The sequence below is a fragment of the Phodopus roborovskii genome, unplaced genomic scaffold, assembly GCF_943737965.1.
Source record: "Phodopus roborovskii unplaced genomic scaffold, PHOROB, whole genome shotgun sequence".
Taxonomy (NCBI): Eukaryota; Metazoa; Chordata; class Mammalia; order Rodentia; family Cricetidae; genus Phodopus; species Phodopus roborovskii.
Window position 1 is genome coordinate 39,508,140 of NW_026125295.1, and position 16,217 is coordinate 39,524,356.

The following is a 16,217-nucleotide window of genomic DNA, read 5'->3' on the forward strand; positions in this document are numbered from 1 at the left end:
TGAATGTGAAGTGAAGTTACAGTCTTAAACTTGAGACCTTTCAAAATCACATAATCCTTCTTTACTGGCTAAGACATAGATGCAGAGAAGTTACCCAGTTAGGGTCAAATGGTTAGGGATGCTGCTGTGGGGCTTTCAGTGAGATAACCATGGAAAGGGATTAGGGTTTAGAAACAGAACTTCAGAACTGGGTTTGTAGTGAAGGGGAGGGATTAATATCCATGTAAACCATAGGATAGGGCATCAAAAGAAGCAATATAAAGGGCTTTGCAAAAATAATGACACATGAATCTGTAATCCCTAGAATTAAAGGACGTGTTTCTGAAACATGCAGGTGTGCAGAGACAGTATGTCATTAACTTACAATGGTTTCAGGGAAGTAGGATGAATTCAGGAAACAGTGAGGCAGAAATACTTCATGATGTTTGGGTCCCTGGTTACATTCATGTTTTATTTTTCATGTTCCTCCTTGAACTTCTGTCTCCAAACTTTTGCAGATTTTCTCTTTTGGATTTTGATCAACTTTCTGACCTTTTCCCTGGAGAAATAGACCAGCTGGGCAGCCAGAATTTGTAGGCGTCTGGCTTTGGGTTAGCTGAGAGAATTGTCTTTTTTTATTCAATCGGAGTGAACTTGGAATGGGGTTGAAAACATCTTTTATCTATTTTTTCTTTATTTTTTTAATCAACCAAGTAATGGTTGCATTATTCATTGAAGTTTCCCAGACAGTAAAACTACTTGATAATTTTTGCAAGCTTGATTTTGACCCAAGTACAATAAAGGATAGGCACACTCAGACTGTTTGGGCTTACAAAGAAACCCTAAGGAGTTTATAAGAAAATGATTTGTCATGTTCACAGATCCATAGGACTGACCCCTTACTCTTTAAATTATTATTTGCAACATCTTGCTGTTGGTTGGTCCATTTTTATTGTTATTTTCTAAATATTGTTGTTTACTCTTATCTACCCACAGAAAGCACAGCCACTGGCTATTTTAAAATGACTATTTCCATATTTTAAAATATTAACATTTGATTGTTTTCATTATTTCTTAAGTGAAAAACAGATTTTCTTATCACTTATTTAGAACTAAGCACATGAGAAGTAAGTGCTCTAAAGAACACAATATAGACAAGCAAAGCTACTAGTGTTATCTTCATAGAACACAGCATGCCTAGAATTAAATTATGTGGTGATCTTGGTCTAACCTCAGGCAATGGAAAAGCTGCATTATCTGGACTTAGATCCCTTCTACTGATTATGTGAACGGGATTGAGAGAGGAGAGGGTGACAGAGATGATTCAGAGGTCTAGGTGATGTTTTAACTAGGTGGCTTGACAAAGAATAGAAGATGGTGTTTAAAGAAGGACAATAAACTCTAGTTTGAATCTTCTGAAACTAAGGAACCTTTTGACTATTTGTTTTGAGAGGTCAATGGGCAATGTGCCTCTGTATAGATTCATTACCCACTTCCTATGTGAAGGGAAGGCTGTAAACACTCTATGTAGTTCAGTGATGTTTCAATCTAATTTTCTACTTCACCACCTTGCTATAGAAATGAGAGTGTGTAACACTTTATCTCCACACGTAGGTGACTTGGAAGCACCATCTAACTTAGTTATATCTGAGAGGACCCACCGTTCTTTTAGAGTGAGTTGGACACCTCCTTCTGACAGTGTGGACAGATACAAGGTGGAATACTATCCTTTTTCTGGAGGAAAACGCCAGGAGGTGAGCACAGGTCACTTATGCACTCATTCATCATGCTGAGATTGGGTACTGCTCAGTAGAGCTCAGAGGAAAATGTTGGGTGAGGGACAACAGATGAATGAAGAATGGTACTTTCTGTTCCTCTCAAGTCAGGCAGTTCTCTTTGAGCTTCATTAAAGGGAAATAGCTTTTTAAAAAATGTTCTTAAGACTTCAGAAGATCAGTATTATTTTTCCAAACAAGTTAATTGATTTGTAAGTTTGGACAAGACTCATGAAGTAGACAAGGGAATCTTATTAAGGATGACACATTTTACTAGTTTTATAAATATGGTGATGATAGCTGGGAAAATAAATTATGTTATCACCTAAGATCTCTCTGTAATCTAGAAATTTCTCAAAATAAAGGGCAAAGTCTCATGAGATACCTTCTAAATTTCTGACAGATGGATGTTTGGAGGTCTAGCATGAAGAATGGAGTTGACTGTCATTCCTTTTATTTTCCCCTCCAGTTTTATGTGAGTCGACTAGAAACCAGCACAGTGCTAAAAGATCTGAAGCCCGAGACTGAGTATGTGGTGAATGTGTACTCTGTGGTTGAAGATGAATACAGCGAGCCTCTGAAGGGCACAGAGAAAACCCGTAAGTCACATGGGAAACAGCAACAAGGATATAACCCCATTATTTCATTTCCAAGACAAGGAGGTCATGGCACACCGGAGATTTTTGCCAGCCTTTGACAAATCTGCTGTGTTTGTCATTGATGTGTGAAACTTACATCTTAAGTATGTTTTTTTTTTTTTTTAATAAAGAAGAATGAAGTGAAATAATGTGTTGGTAACTTCTGTCTGAAGTTCTATGACTAAAGAATAGAACAGTTAGCTTAGAGATGTTCCAGAAGAAAGGATTAAAGTCTCAGAAAATTTATCTATTTTTGGCTTTCTCATGGTGTCACTGGAATGCCATTTGTAATCTGAACTTTGAGCATTTTCCTCTTTTTAATAATTGGAATATGTGTTCTGGAGAATGAAGTACAATGAATACTGATGTTGTGTCTTTATGGGTGGAGGAAGCTGTAGTAAATCATTAATTTCTCAAGAAACACATTCTCTGATTAGCATATATATTATCAATTAATAGGAAACATTTGTTTGAAGGGATTTAACTGATGTCCATTTTTGTGTTTCTATAGTGCCAGTCCCTGTAGTTAGCCTGAATATTTATGACATTGGCCCCACAACCATGCATGTGCAGTGGCAGCCTGTGGGAGGAGCTACTGGCTATACTGTGTCACACCAACCAGTTAGAGCCCCTGAAGCAACAAAACCCAAACAGGTGAGAGATGTCTGCTTCTTAATCACTGGGCTTTTCTCAGACTTTATGGGTCAATAGTCCTATTATACTGCCAGTACTTATGAGTCAATTTATAATGCTATACCCCTAACAAAAATAGAAATGAGGTTTTATGACCATTGTCATTGTCATGAAAGAAAAGGAATCCAGTTCTTTTGAATGTAAAAATGTAAAAGCTGTGTTCTAATCTAATGGTTACTAACAGGCTTCTGCTGCATGTCCCAGTGAGTTGAAGCTTTTGACTCAATGTCTTATTTCCTCCTGGCATCCTTGTGCAGATGCGTGTGGGGCCTACCGTGAATGATGTGCAGCTGACTGGCCTCCTTCCTAACACGGAGTATGAGGTCACTGTCCAGGCTGTCCTGCATGACCTCACTAGTGAACCTTCCAAAGCTCGAGAAGCCACATGTAAGATGTTTCTGGCTTTCTTTTCTTATTGCTGTTAAATTTCATTTCTCATGCTGTTAGTGATAGTTTGACAACGCATAATTATAGTTATTAACTTTTTGTTAACATGTGAAATAATAGGTATAATTTTGACATTCCATATATTTACATACTGTATTTTCCTTTTACACTGCTTGGTGCCTTTTCTACTCTCCAAGTAGAACCCTTTCTGATACTATATTCTGCCATGTCATGCCATATCAGGTTCCATCAGTCTATCAGTCAGTCTGTCTCTCTATCTTTACATCCACCTATCTTTCTTTTTATGTTTAATGAACCTCATATTGAGGCTTATCTTATAATCAGGAGAGTTTTAGAGTTGTTCTGGGCAATGTGCTAATCAAGACATAGATATGAAATAATATTGCATGTTTTAATCCATGAAGTATAGTAAGATACTTATGGCCAGGACTATTATGTAACAATGGTTTAGAGAAGGGTAATTAGGCTAAGTTCAAGCATTATCTTATTGAAGAGGAAACTGGCACCTATGAATCATCATTTCAAGAATGTCATTAATCAGTCCACTCAATCCTACAACACTTTGATCACAAACTATATCCCAGTCATCAGGACTGGAGTTGGGGATATGCCACTGGATGGTATAAAGCAGAGTGTAGAAGGCCTTTTCTTTGTTTACAGTTATTCTGTGTGTTCAGTGTCTTGAGCCAATGAGGGCTATTTCCCTGGAGAAGTGTTCTTTGATTTTACTTGGAGAAGTAAAAATTTCTGGAACATATGTATGGGTTAAATTTAGTGTTCCTTAGTTTACCCTTCTGAGGAAATTGAAGAAGGAACTTCAAGGAAAAAAAAAAAGATATTGAGGAAACATAAGCATCATGTAGCTTAGAAAAGAAATGGCCTGGCAGTATAAATTTATTGACAACTTATAAAGATTTTTTTCTGTGTTAGATCCCAACCAGGCTGGTGGTTTTGTGGATGTGGATAGTGATACATGAGAGGGTGGGATTCAGGTCAGATTGGAAACACATGTTCTGAAGTGGCTAGAAGAGAAGACCCAAGAGTCACAGTGCCAGACAAAAGGCACCAGGGATTTGAGAATTATTCTAGACTACAGCAGTGGAGGGAAGGAGATAAGAGAAAGATGTAAACCAAAGAAAAAAGCAATGGAAATATAGGGAGGAAGAAAGAAGGTAGTGGAAATAGGGATTCAAGAAGAGAGACCTGCAGAGTTGAAATAAAGCCCAAAGAGAAATGGTCCAGTGGGCAGCTAGAGGGTAATCCATTATAACAAGAGAAATTAAAACTAAATAAATAAATAAGTAAATAAACAAAAGCCAAGGGCGATAGTGCACAACTGTAATCCTAGCACTCAGGAGACAGAGTCAGGCAGATTTCTGTGTATTCAAAGACTAATCTGGTTTATGTAATGAGTTTTAGGATAGACAAGGGGAGGGGGACAAAACAAAGAAAATTTTCTTTTTTCCATTATTTCCTTTTTTATTTGTTGGCAATTTTATATTTTTTATTGAATATTATTTATGATTTTCAAACTCAAAATATAATCACATTTTCTACATGTTAAGTGGGTAGATGCTAGGTATTAGACAGGGAATTTAATTTTTTTTATTTATTTTATATAACCAAGTCCATTTAAATGAAAACAAACATTTATAGACAATATTTGTGAATTTGGGCGTCGTTCTTTCCAAACTACTTCCTGCTGGTAAGGGGCGCTGTCATGGGGGATTCTAAGAAGATGCAGAGATCCTGGCTGTAGTCTGTAAGGCTGCTTTGTCCAGCTGTTTTGAATGTAGGATCACCTGGTACTCTGTTTCAGGCGGTCTGGCTTGATCAAACCACATTAGTCTGGAAGGAATCCACAGCTTTTCATTTTCTGTGGAAACAAAAATAGAAATCCTTTTCCCCAGTAACTTGTTCTTCAAGTTAAATTTTGGAGTCAAAGCATTTTTTTATTTATTTTATTATTTTACATGTCGATCCCAGTAGTTCCTCTCCCTCCCTCCATTATCTCCTTGTTTTAATGGCAATCACTTGTTTGATTTGGCAAAATTTTATTATTTATATTTTCTACCAACAGTTAGGCAAAAATGTTTGTTCTTCCAAGCTTAGTGGGCACCTAAACTTTGGCTCACTTTTATTTTTAATGTGTATAACCATTTTTATATAGCAATCCATATTTTTATATAGCACTCTCTTTTATTAGTTTTTTGAGAATTTTGTGCCATACATATTCTTCATTGTCTTCTAGATCCACCTCCCTTCCCACCCACCCAATTTTGTGATCTATTTTCCTTTTTAAACCCATTGAACCAATTTGTGCTGCCCATACACTCTGTGGCATATCTATATCCATACCCAATGAAGCATAGTTAGTTTACCAGGGTCCACTCACTTAAAGAAATTTGACACTCTCCCAGAAGATATCAATTTCCAATGGCTACTCAGCAGGGGTGGGACTTCATGCCTCCTTCCAATCTCCATGCTGGATTTTGTCTGGCTTGAACTTGCACTTGGTCTTGTGTATACTGTCACAATTTCTGTGAGTTCATATTTACAACTGCCCTGTTGAGTTTGGAGAATACTGTTACTGTGTAGTCATGCACTATGTCTCGCTCTTAAAAGCTTTCTGCCCCCTTTTCTCAAATGATTTCTGGGCCTTGGGAGGAGAGGTTGTAATACATATGTAATGTTTATACCTTGATCAGTTGTGCATCTTTGTGTTACTCACAATCTGTGGCAGAAAAAAGCTTCTCTGGTGATGGCTGAGAGATGCTTTGATTTATGGGCACAGAAATAAGTCACCAGGAGTTGATTTAATATTATATTTATTTATCAGAGTAATAATAGAAAGTTGTCTGTGGCTTATGAACTGCCTAGTCACAGGTTATTGGCTTTGGTATACTGAGTATGTATTTAATCTTGTGAAGAAGGACAAATCAAATCAGAAAGTAGTTGGTTACTCCCATGGCATTCATGCCACTATTGTATCAGTGAGTATATCTTGCCAGGCCAGTCATTATTGTAGCCTTCAGGGTTCACAGCTGTGTAAGAATGATGGTTATGATGGTTACTTTTTCTTTCTGCTAGAGCACACAACTCCTTCAGCAGTATGAAAACTAATCAACAGGGATTCAGTTTTTAGGTTACTATCAGTTAGATTTATCCACATTCTATGACTCAGGTATGTGGCATCTTCAGGAACAGAGTCTTACTGTTAAGTTCTGAAAAGTAATCAAGAGAGCTCCCACAACATCCTTGGGGAGTACCTCTTGATTAATTCATTTTCAGTATCATCTTATTTAATATCTGAAGACATACAAATGTCTGAAGACATACCATTGATGGTGAATTTATGATCTGTTGTGGGTGAGCTTCAAGAGGTTTAATTATGTAAACAAGAAGTCAGCAGTGCAATGACAGCATATATCCTATTTGTAAAAGGTCTTCTAGAGAATAAAGGTAATAGAAATGGTATTTCCATTATCTTATTAAAAATGAAACTTGGCATGGTGGCTCATGCCTTTAATCCCAGAACTTGGGAGGCAGAGGCTGGTGGATCCTTGAGTTTGAGGCCAGCCTGGCTTACAGAGAAAGTTCTAGGACAGCCAGGATTACACAAAGAAGCCCTGTATCAAAAGAAAGCAAAACAAAAACAAAAACAAAAACAAAAAACAGAAAACAAAACAACAAACCACTGACTACACACTCTTAAGTTTTCTCCAAGCAACTTCTCGAATGAAGGCTTGTTCAGATGCTGAAGGCTCTGTGATGGAGATTTCACATCCGGTTCTAATGTCTCCTGCTTCTTCAGTACCCTTACCCAGACCTCAAGATGTGAAACTCAGAGATGTGACTCATAGCACCATGAATGTCATCTGGGAACCTGTGCTTGGAAAAGTTCGTAAATACATTGTTAGATACAAAACTCCAGAAGAGGAGTTCAAAGAGGTAGGTTGGAGATGAGAAAAGATATGGAAATAGTTGTTTTCTTCCAAGGCTTAACCAAATAACTTCATCAAGGGTAGATGGATGATAGTGTGTTTTGAATACTTGTCACTTTGTTAATGAAAGGCAGAAAATTTGTGTGGTTACAACATTTTTTTGAAAATCAGTAATATATTGGGCCGTGTTAGGTTTAGTTTGGAACCATTCTGTTGTGTGATGCTAATCTCAAAAACATCATCCCTCAGTAGATAAGAGTTATAGAATCCACGTGGTATTTCCTTTCCATCTAGTTGCCTTATATGGTGCTCTCTAATCTATGAATGACTAAAAATGTCAAATGTTCTAAAAATATAAGGTGGTGAGAAGTGCAGTAAAGAGGGGAGGGAGTGTGTTACATAAGAAGATGGCACAGAGGGGCCAGGTCATCAAGAAAGGAATAGGCTGTTGGAGTGCTATGCCTTTTGGACTGATCTTTGTGAGGTGATGTTGGGGTGCAAAACTTTTTATACTGCAATATGATTCAAGTGGGAGCAAAATGAGATGGCTTCCTAGGGAGATGGGTTTAAAAATTGGGTTAAAAATCAGGCGTGCTTGAGGGAATTTTAATGCCAGAATTCTAGAAGCATTTTTGAATCCAAACATTCACTCCTTTGTTTGTGTTTGTCTTTCTGCAATGCACAAAAGTTAATTTAATATGTCTGTATACATTTATTCCATTTTGGGTTTCCATTTCAAATGGATTTAATGGCCAGTGGGCCTCCCAGAGTTTTTGAGCACAGCAAATGAGATACATATAAAAGAATATTTCTGCAAGTAATAAGACAATGGCATTAAAAGATGCAAATAAAAATGGTTTGGTTTAAGCCATAGGTATTCATTACTTGCCTGAGAATCAGGCTATTATGACTCCACTACATACATTTTTCTGGAAACATGTAACTTGTGCCCATGTTTTAGATTTCTATGCAAATTGAAAATTCACATTTTCAGGAGGCCAAAGCAAATCCTTTAATGAGTGGTGCCACTGCTTTCTTCCTATTACAGGTGGAGGTGGACAGATCAAGGGCCAGTACTACCCTCAAAGACCTCTCCTCCCAAACACCGTATACAGTGAGTGTTTCTGCAGTGTATGATGAGGGAGAATCTCCCCCAACCAGTGCTTATGAGACAACCCGTGAGTACACCCTATTTTATGGACACATGGGAAACATGCTTGCAAATCTCTACGTCCTGGGACATTCTGTTTCTTTTTTTTTAATTAAAAAAGTTTATTTTTCATTTTACATACCAACCCCAGTTCCCCCTCCCTCACCTTCTCCTGCTTCCCCACCCTTTCCTCTTCCCACCCCTCCATTCATGCCTCACAGTGGGTAAGGCCTTCCTTGGGGAGTCAGCAAAGTCTGGCATACCAAGTGGAGGCAAGACCAAGTCTCTCCCCGATGTTTCTTGATGCTAGGGTTTGTAGATATCATTCTCTGATTTTCTTCTTATGTAAAATGCTATCAGGATAGGCAGTCAGAATCAGTCTCTTTCCCTTCTGCAGTTCACAAAGATTTATGGATAGTCTCAGGGTCATGGAAGAAAGACCAGGGGAGTGGGGGGTGGGACTCAGAATGTGTAGTCAGACTCCAGAAAAGGAGAGGTGGCCTTAGAGGCAGTGTGGTATAGGACACAGGATAACCTGCTGGAATCCCGTTTCCTTGCTCCATTGTGCTCTAACTTCCGTGGATGTCAGTTTTTCTCTGCTGTGGTATTTCTGCAGTATTTAACTTAGTTATTATGCTTACTGTTCCTTTCATAGTTACCGGATTCCCCCAATGAAGGCAGAGAATTTTACTTTGTATCTCCAGCTCCTATAATTTAACTAATTAACTCAGTGCTAAGCATATAATGATCTAATCAAAATTTTAATGTATAATAACTTGATCACAATATTAAGATGAAAGCTGAGAGCCAGAAGTATTCTAAACAAAGGAGCCTCACATGTAATTTAAAAATCTCCAACATCTGCTTTAAAAATGATAAAGTGACACACAAAATTAATAAATGATTTTATTCAAACCACAAAATGATAAAATACATTATTTTAATGCATCAGCATAGTTATAACACGATATTTCACATTTTTATAAAAGCTCGCACATTTTGTATTCACAACACCTCTTAGTTCAATCTAGCCAAATTAACTTCTTAATAGACACATGTGGCTAATGGTTCCCAAAGGATGACAAATCCAAGAGCTTCATCAGTAATCCACTGATGGGATCAGCACTAAGGTCTGGAACTTTGGCAGACTGGAGTCCAGAGTCTTTGCCTCTGATACAATAAGAGAGCTGGCTAATAGCTGCTGTGTTGATTGATGCCAGTTTGTCTATATTTGATGAGGGTATTGCCAAATGTCACAACCCATTCCATATTCTAGGAATATACATTTCTGTCTCTCTCTCTCTTTTAACTTTGTTATTTTGATACGGTATGAAATGTTGTAGGCATTTTTATTGTTTTCTTGCTGTCAGTTCTCATCTGGTAAAGATCATAGAGATGAAGATGATACGGTAGACTTGATAGCTCTGTATATTCAACAGATAAAAAGAGAGGAAAGTCAGGAAATAGATAATTTAGTAATGAAATTTATACTTCCAATATATGATATCAAAAGCTAAGATTTTAAATTTAAGTAGATATGAAGGGCATCCTTAATGTTTGAGTTGTTTTGAGTTGTAGTGTGGAAATGGTAGCACTCTATTTCCATGATCCTTCTTACTCCATTTTTAGAATAACCTTCAGATGGATTTGTGTATACTCGTGTAGAGTTGGCTTTGATTACCTGGAGATAGGGACATGATTGATGATGAGAGTTCAGGAGTGGTGGCAGGAATTTCTGCTGTGTAGAAGTTATTTTATTTCATGAGCTACCCTTTGTAAATTGTTGGTATTACTTCCTGAGTGACTAGAATACTGTTCTGAAAGTTCTTGCCTATGCCTAACATCTTGAAATGTTTCCTCTTCTCTTTTAGATCTTACTTTAAGGTCTTTGAGTCATTTAGGATTGAATATTTTTTTTCCAGCGTGAGAAGAAGGGATTTAGTTTCATTCTCCAACATGTGGATATGCAGTTTATTTAGCACCATTTGTTGAGTACATTGTCTTTGCTTTGAGTGTATAGTTTTGACAAAAATCAAATGAGTGCATCTACATATGTTTATATCTGGGTTCTCTACTCCATTGGACTATGTGTTCTCATTTGTGTAGCAGCTTCATTCTGTTCTTGTTACTATGGCTCTGTAGTATAACTTGAAATCCTATATTTGGTACCTCCAATGTTCATTTTGCTCAGGATTGCTTTTGCTATCTGGGTATTTAATTTTTTTCCTGTTTCTATTAGGAATGACACTGGAAGTTGACTGAGATTCTGTTCAATGTGTAGATTACTTTTTGATAAGATAGCCATTTCTCAGTGTTAATTCCTTGAATGCATGAATACCAGTGTCTCCTTTAATTTCTTCAGCCTTTCAGTGTTTTCATTATAGAGGTCTTTTACATCCCTGGCTAGCTGGAATGAAGCCAACTTAATCATAGTCAATGATCTTTTTGATGTGTCCTTGAATTTGTTTTGAAAGTATTTTACTGATAATTTTTGCATCTATGTTCATCAGGAAGATTGGCCTATAAGTTTTTATTTTTATTTTTTATATTTATTTTTATATTTATATTAAGGTAATACTGACTTTGGTCACATTTATTCCCTTTCCTTTTTTTTAAAGTGGAATATTTCGAAAATCATTGGTGTTAGAGTTTTTGTTTTGTTTAGTGCTGTTTATTTGTTATTTGTTCTGATAAAATTCAGCATCTGGGCCTGGAATTTGTTTTCTGAGACAGGGTTTCCCTATATAGCCCTGGCTTGTCTGGCACTTCCTAAGTAGACAAGGCTGTCCTAGAACTCAGAGATAGCTACTTGCTTCTCTTCCAAGTGTTGAAATTAAAGGCATGTGCCACCATGCCTAGCCTGGATGTTTTCCTATAAAATATTTTCTTTATTATTTGAGAATTTCATAGATGAATATAATTTATTTTGATCATATCAACTCTCCACCTCCTTCCTCTAACTCCTATAGGGTTTGCTCTGTCATACATAAATACTCCTCTCAACATAATTGGTCATTTTACTATTTTTTTTAAATGGTGGCTTTCATATTGTTGCTTGTAGATTTGTTTAATCTGTGTATCAGCTCTGGCTTACTTTTGGTAGGTCATATCCATCTAGAAATCCATTATGTTGCTAGAGATATGGCTCAGTGGTTAAGAAATCCATTATGATTTCTAGATCTTCCAATTTATTGGAATATTGGTTTCTAATATATGTCTTAATGATTTACTGAGTTTCAAAGGCATCTGTTGTACTGTTTCTAAGATGAGATACATCTTCATTTGCACCCTTGGATCTCTGTGGTTGCTGATGGACTGCTGTCAAATTGTATGTCACAGTTTGTGCTTTGTATATTGTTGCTACAATAGATCCTTAAAGTTCTGGAGATGCAAAAACTTTGGGAACCACTGAAATAGAAGAGTATAACTAAATAGTACTTTAAAATATCATCCTTTTAGTGGACCTATGCAATTTACACATTTTAGTAACCTGTGCATTATAACCATACACTTCCTATCCTATGTTATTTTTCAAAGGAGCTGCTAGTAAAATAATTTCATTCTAATGCTATGTACTTTTGTTAGTTTTTACCATATTTAAAATAAAACAATTTAATTATAATAAATTGAGTTTATAGTTCCCATTGAAACATGTACTCTTGGCTTTTTTATTTTTTATTTTTTTGTGATAGGGCCTGTTCCAGCACCAACAAACCTACAGTTTACTGAAGTAACACCAGAGAGTTTCAGGGGAACTTGGGACCATGGAGCTTCAGATGTGTCTCTCTATAGAATAACCTGGGCACCCATTGACAACCCAGACAAGATGGAGGTAATGTTAGCTTTCTGTTTCTCCCTTCTGTCTCATTCTTTCTCCATTTGCTTCTGGGGAAGCATGGTTAAAATATATATTACTTCTGTGCATCAGTTATTTTTGTTGTTGTGATAAAACACCATGGCCAAGGTAAGGAAGGCCATGGAAGGAAGAGTTGGTTTGGGCTTAACATTTCAAAGAGACAAGAATCCTTCATGGCGAGGAATGGAAGCAGGCAGATATAGCAGTCAGAATAGGAAGCCAAGGGATCACTCATAACTGAGTATTCAAATACTTGAGCCTTTGGGGGACATTTTTTTATTGAAAGAACTATATTTTGTTACAGGTAAACATCATTTTTGACTAGTGGATTTGTGTTCATGTTCTAAAGCAGTTCAGTTCAGAGGATCATTTACCTAAAGATGTTAGCACAATGTCATTGGATGTGTATGATATAAATGGAATATTAATTTAGTGCACATTTTTCCTCTTTGCTCAAGACCATCTTAAATGGAGATGAAAATACCTTGGTGTTTGAAAATCTGAACCCCAATACTCAGTATGAAGTTTCCATTACTGCCATCTATCCTGATGAATCTGAAAGTGACGATCTGAGTGGCAGCGAGCGCACATGTAGGTGTTTAACTCTCAAATAGGATCTTGATAGTTTGATTTTGATTAAGAAACAAAGCTACAGCTGTATAACTAATGTTTCTACAAATTCTATTTTCTTTTAGTGCGTTTGATACCCTTAACAACACAAGGTAAGACATTATTAACCTACTGGATTGTCTGAATGAACAAGGTGTAAATTAACAAATAGGACCATAAAATGCGCTGTGAATAAACCGGCATTTCAATTGTAAGATGTTGCTTTTTCCAAATCTAACTTTTCTTGAGACACTTACTCTTTTTGTTACTTGTTGAAGAGTGTGTAAATCAGCTTGGACTTCCATAACAATGGAATGCTAGAGTGGTGGCATAAGCTGCAAACATTTATATATCTATAATTCTAGAGAAGAGACACCAGATTTTGTGCTACAGGCCTGCAATCCCAATTGCTTTGGGAGGCAAAGGAGGAGGATCAGTGACAATCTGCCCAAGTTGTGAGACCTTGACTCACAATAAAAATAAAATCAAGGGTGGGCAAGATGACTCAAGGTTAAGGCGTTTGTATCAAGCCTGACAGCCTTAGTTCAAGCTCCAGTATTAACAGAGTGGAAGGAGAGAACTGACTCTCCAAATTGATCTCTGATCACCACATGTAAGATGTGGCAGATGTGTGCTATGCCCTCAACAAAAGAAAACAAAATAACAAAATGTCAACACTAGAGCATTGCCTAGCATCTGGGAAAGCCTACCTCCAATCTCTAACACCACTCAAAATAATAAGGAGAACAGGAAATCCAAGAGCAGACAAGATGGCAGCCAATTCTTAGGGAAGGGTCTGCATTCATTTTTTCATTGTATTGTTACATGACAGAGAGAAAATGAGCTCTCTCTCTCATGCCTCCTTTAATAAAGGCAAGTCTCACTTGAGTGACCCACTCCATGACATCATCTTCAAAAGCCCCATTTGCAGATTCTATCATATAGAGCTTCACTATACAAGAGATCAATGTCACATTTAGTCTGTACCAAATATCCATTTAATATTTAATATTCAGTGACCATATTATTGGTTTAAATGTAGTTCTAAACCCTGTGGTATATAACTCTTGATTTCCTTGGAAACCATACAGGTTTTTTTTTTTTTGGTTTGTTTATTTTTTTTTGTCAAAAGGAGAAATTGCTCTATAATTTAATATGTTTTCAACAATCTTCTTTAAGCTCCAAAAAGTGGTCCACGGAACCTCCAGGTGTACAATGCCACATCTAACAGCTTGACTGTTAAGTGGGACCCTGCTAGTGGTCGTGTGCAGAAATACAGGATCACTCATCAGCCTTCCACAGGAGGAGGCAATGAACAAATGGTAATTCATTTTTGTAAAAACTTAACTTGGAAATATTCTGCCTGCTGCTCTTCAGCTATGTCCCCTGAGTGTTTACAATATTAACCTTGTTGGGGAATGTAAGATTTTTCTGTACTAGATAGAATCATGTGAACCTAGCTGGTCCTCCCTCTGGACTGCATGATGGAGACAAGCAGGGTACCCTGGTGGGACCTGAGAGTTGTTCTTTATAGTAAGTATACATTAGTCATGAGCCCAAGTAACATGACATCTAGGAAGTTTTTGAGACAATGTAGATATTCAATATTTCTGATTATATCAGATCTATTATTTCCAGAACATGAAGGCCACAGACCTAACTGAAAATACTGAGCAAATGGATGGGAGCTCAGCTATCATCATTACCATCCCATGCCTCCCTTATTTAATAGAGCCTTTGTTTGTTCCTCTTGTTTAATTTAGCTACTTGTCTGGTATTCTACCAGCTTTGTCCTTTATACAGTGCAATTTATGCTGTCCGGAAGCATCATCATTATTATACATATAGGGTTATATTTTCTGATTTCTTTTCAAATGTCTTTTTTTGGTGAGCTCTAGAACTTTGCTGACTTTTGGGGTACATGAGTTATATTATTTCCTTATATAACCTCATGGGGAGACAAGGTTTGAATTTAATCACTAAATGTGTTGAACTCAAGCAAGTGAATCATATCTCTCACCCACGTAGAAAGTTAGTAGAATTGAGGTAGGTAGTGGATGAATATATGTAGTAAAGGGCACTGTTCTTACCTGGTAAATGAACTTGGATGGACCATGTATGCTCCAGTCCCATTTGAATGCCAGTCTAGAATATAATCAAAGCAACAAATCACCAATTCTGGGCTAAGTTTGGAAAGTTGGATAGGTGATATAAGTAGGTACCCATTTTCTTCCTTATAAGATTAGTTCTGAGTAAGTCCTTCCAACTTGCTACTTATCAAAGTTTTAAGAAACATGGCTTCTACCTGTACTGATCTCTTTCTCTCACTTCCTCTGATAGTAGATGGTTTCAAATGGGTCACTGTAACTCAGTTTCTTGATATTGAAGATGGCTACAGTGATCCACAGAGATCCCTCCCCACTTCCCGCAAAAACAAACAAACAAACAAACAAAAAACAAAACAACAAAAAACAAAACAAAAAAAAAAAAACAACCCAAAAAACTCTATTTGAGTGAATGGGCACTAAGTTGGAAATGTCTGTTAGTGCTAATACATCCAGCCATGTTCATAAACACTCACTATGGGCAGCATGCCGTTTTCATGCCATTTTCATGTGATTTTAATTACTATGGCATAAATATCTGAATTCAGTAGACTGTTAACAAATCTTACAAAATTTCTTTCAACAAGATAGCAAGATGGCCTTGAGCAATAAATTAAAAACTTCAGACTTCATAATTTGAGGAAATTGAGACTGTGCTTCATACCTCATAGCTTGTATCATGGATCACTGGGAACCCCTGCCTGAGTGTGGCTTGGCCAAGGGTCCAATCACGTCGTTTACACAGCTAATGCTGTTAGAATGGCAGTGTTTGGGGGAAACACCAAGACCTTTAGATCCTTTGCCGAATCATTTTAATGTGTTTCTAAAGCAAATAAAAAACATCTGTAAAATAGCAAGAATAATACTGAATGGTGTGCAGCCTCTAAAATTATGCCATTCTGTGGTATCTTAAAGACCCTTTGTAACTCATTTATGATTAATGCCTTGTTTTTGGGAAGAGTTCTTTGAAATGTGTTTTGGATGAAATTTTGCAGTGCTGGCTGCTAGAGAGTTCAAATATCTTTCTGATGTCTCCAGTTTAAAGCTTGGAATTCTTTCC

General features: G+C 36.9%; 1 protein-coding gene across 1 annotated transcript in view; it reads left to right on the forward strand.

The window, feature by feature from the left end:
* The window catches only part of Col12a1 (collagen type XII alpha 1 chain), a 116,662-nt gene that overhangs the window by 51,913 nt on the left and 48,532 nt on the right, over positions 1-16,217 (forward strand). Inside the window, exons 22-31 of the mRNA XM_051173230.1 lie at positions 1,594-1,733; positions 2,224-2,353; positions 2,904-3,046; positions 3,343-3,472; positions 7,308-7,444; positions 8,486-8,615; positions 12,280-12,419; positions 12,902-13,034; positions 13,139-13,165; positions 14,232-14,374. Of these exons, the coding sequence (XP_051029187.1) occupies positions 1,594-1,733; positions 2,224-2,353; positions 2,904-3,046; positions 3,343-3,472; positions 7,308-7,444; positions 8,486-8,615; positions 12,280-12,419; positions 12,902-13,034; positions 13,139-13,165; positions 14,232-14,374 (1,253 nt within the window). The remainder of the gene's footprint in view (positions 1-1,593; positions 1,734-2,223; positions 2,354-2,903; positions 3,047-3,342; positions 3,473-7,307; positions 7,445-8,485; positions 8,616-12,279; positions 12,420-12,901; positions 13,035-13,138; positions 13,166-14,231; positions 14,375-16,217) is intronic.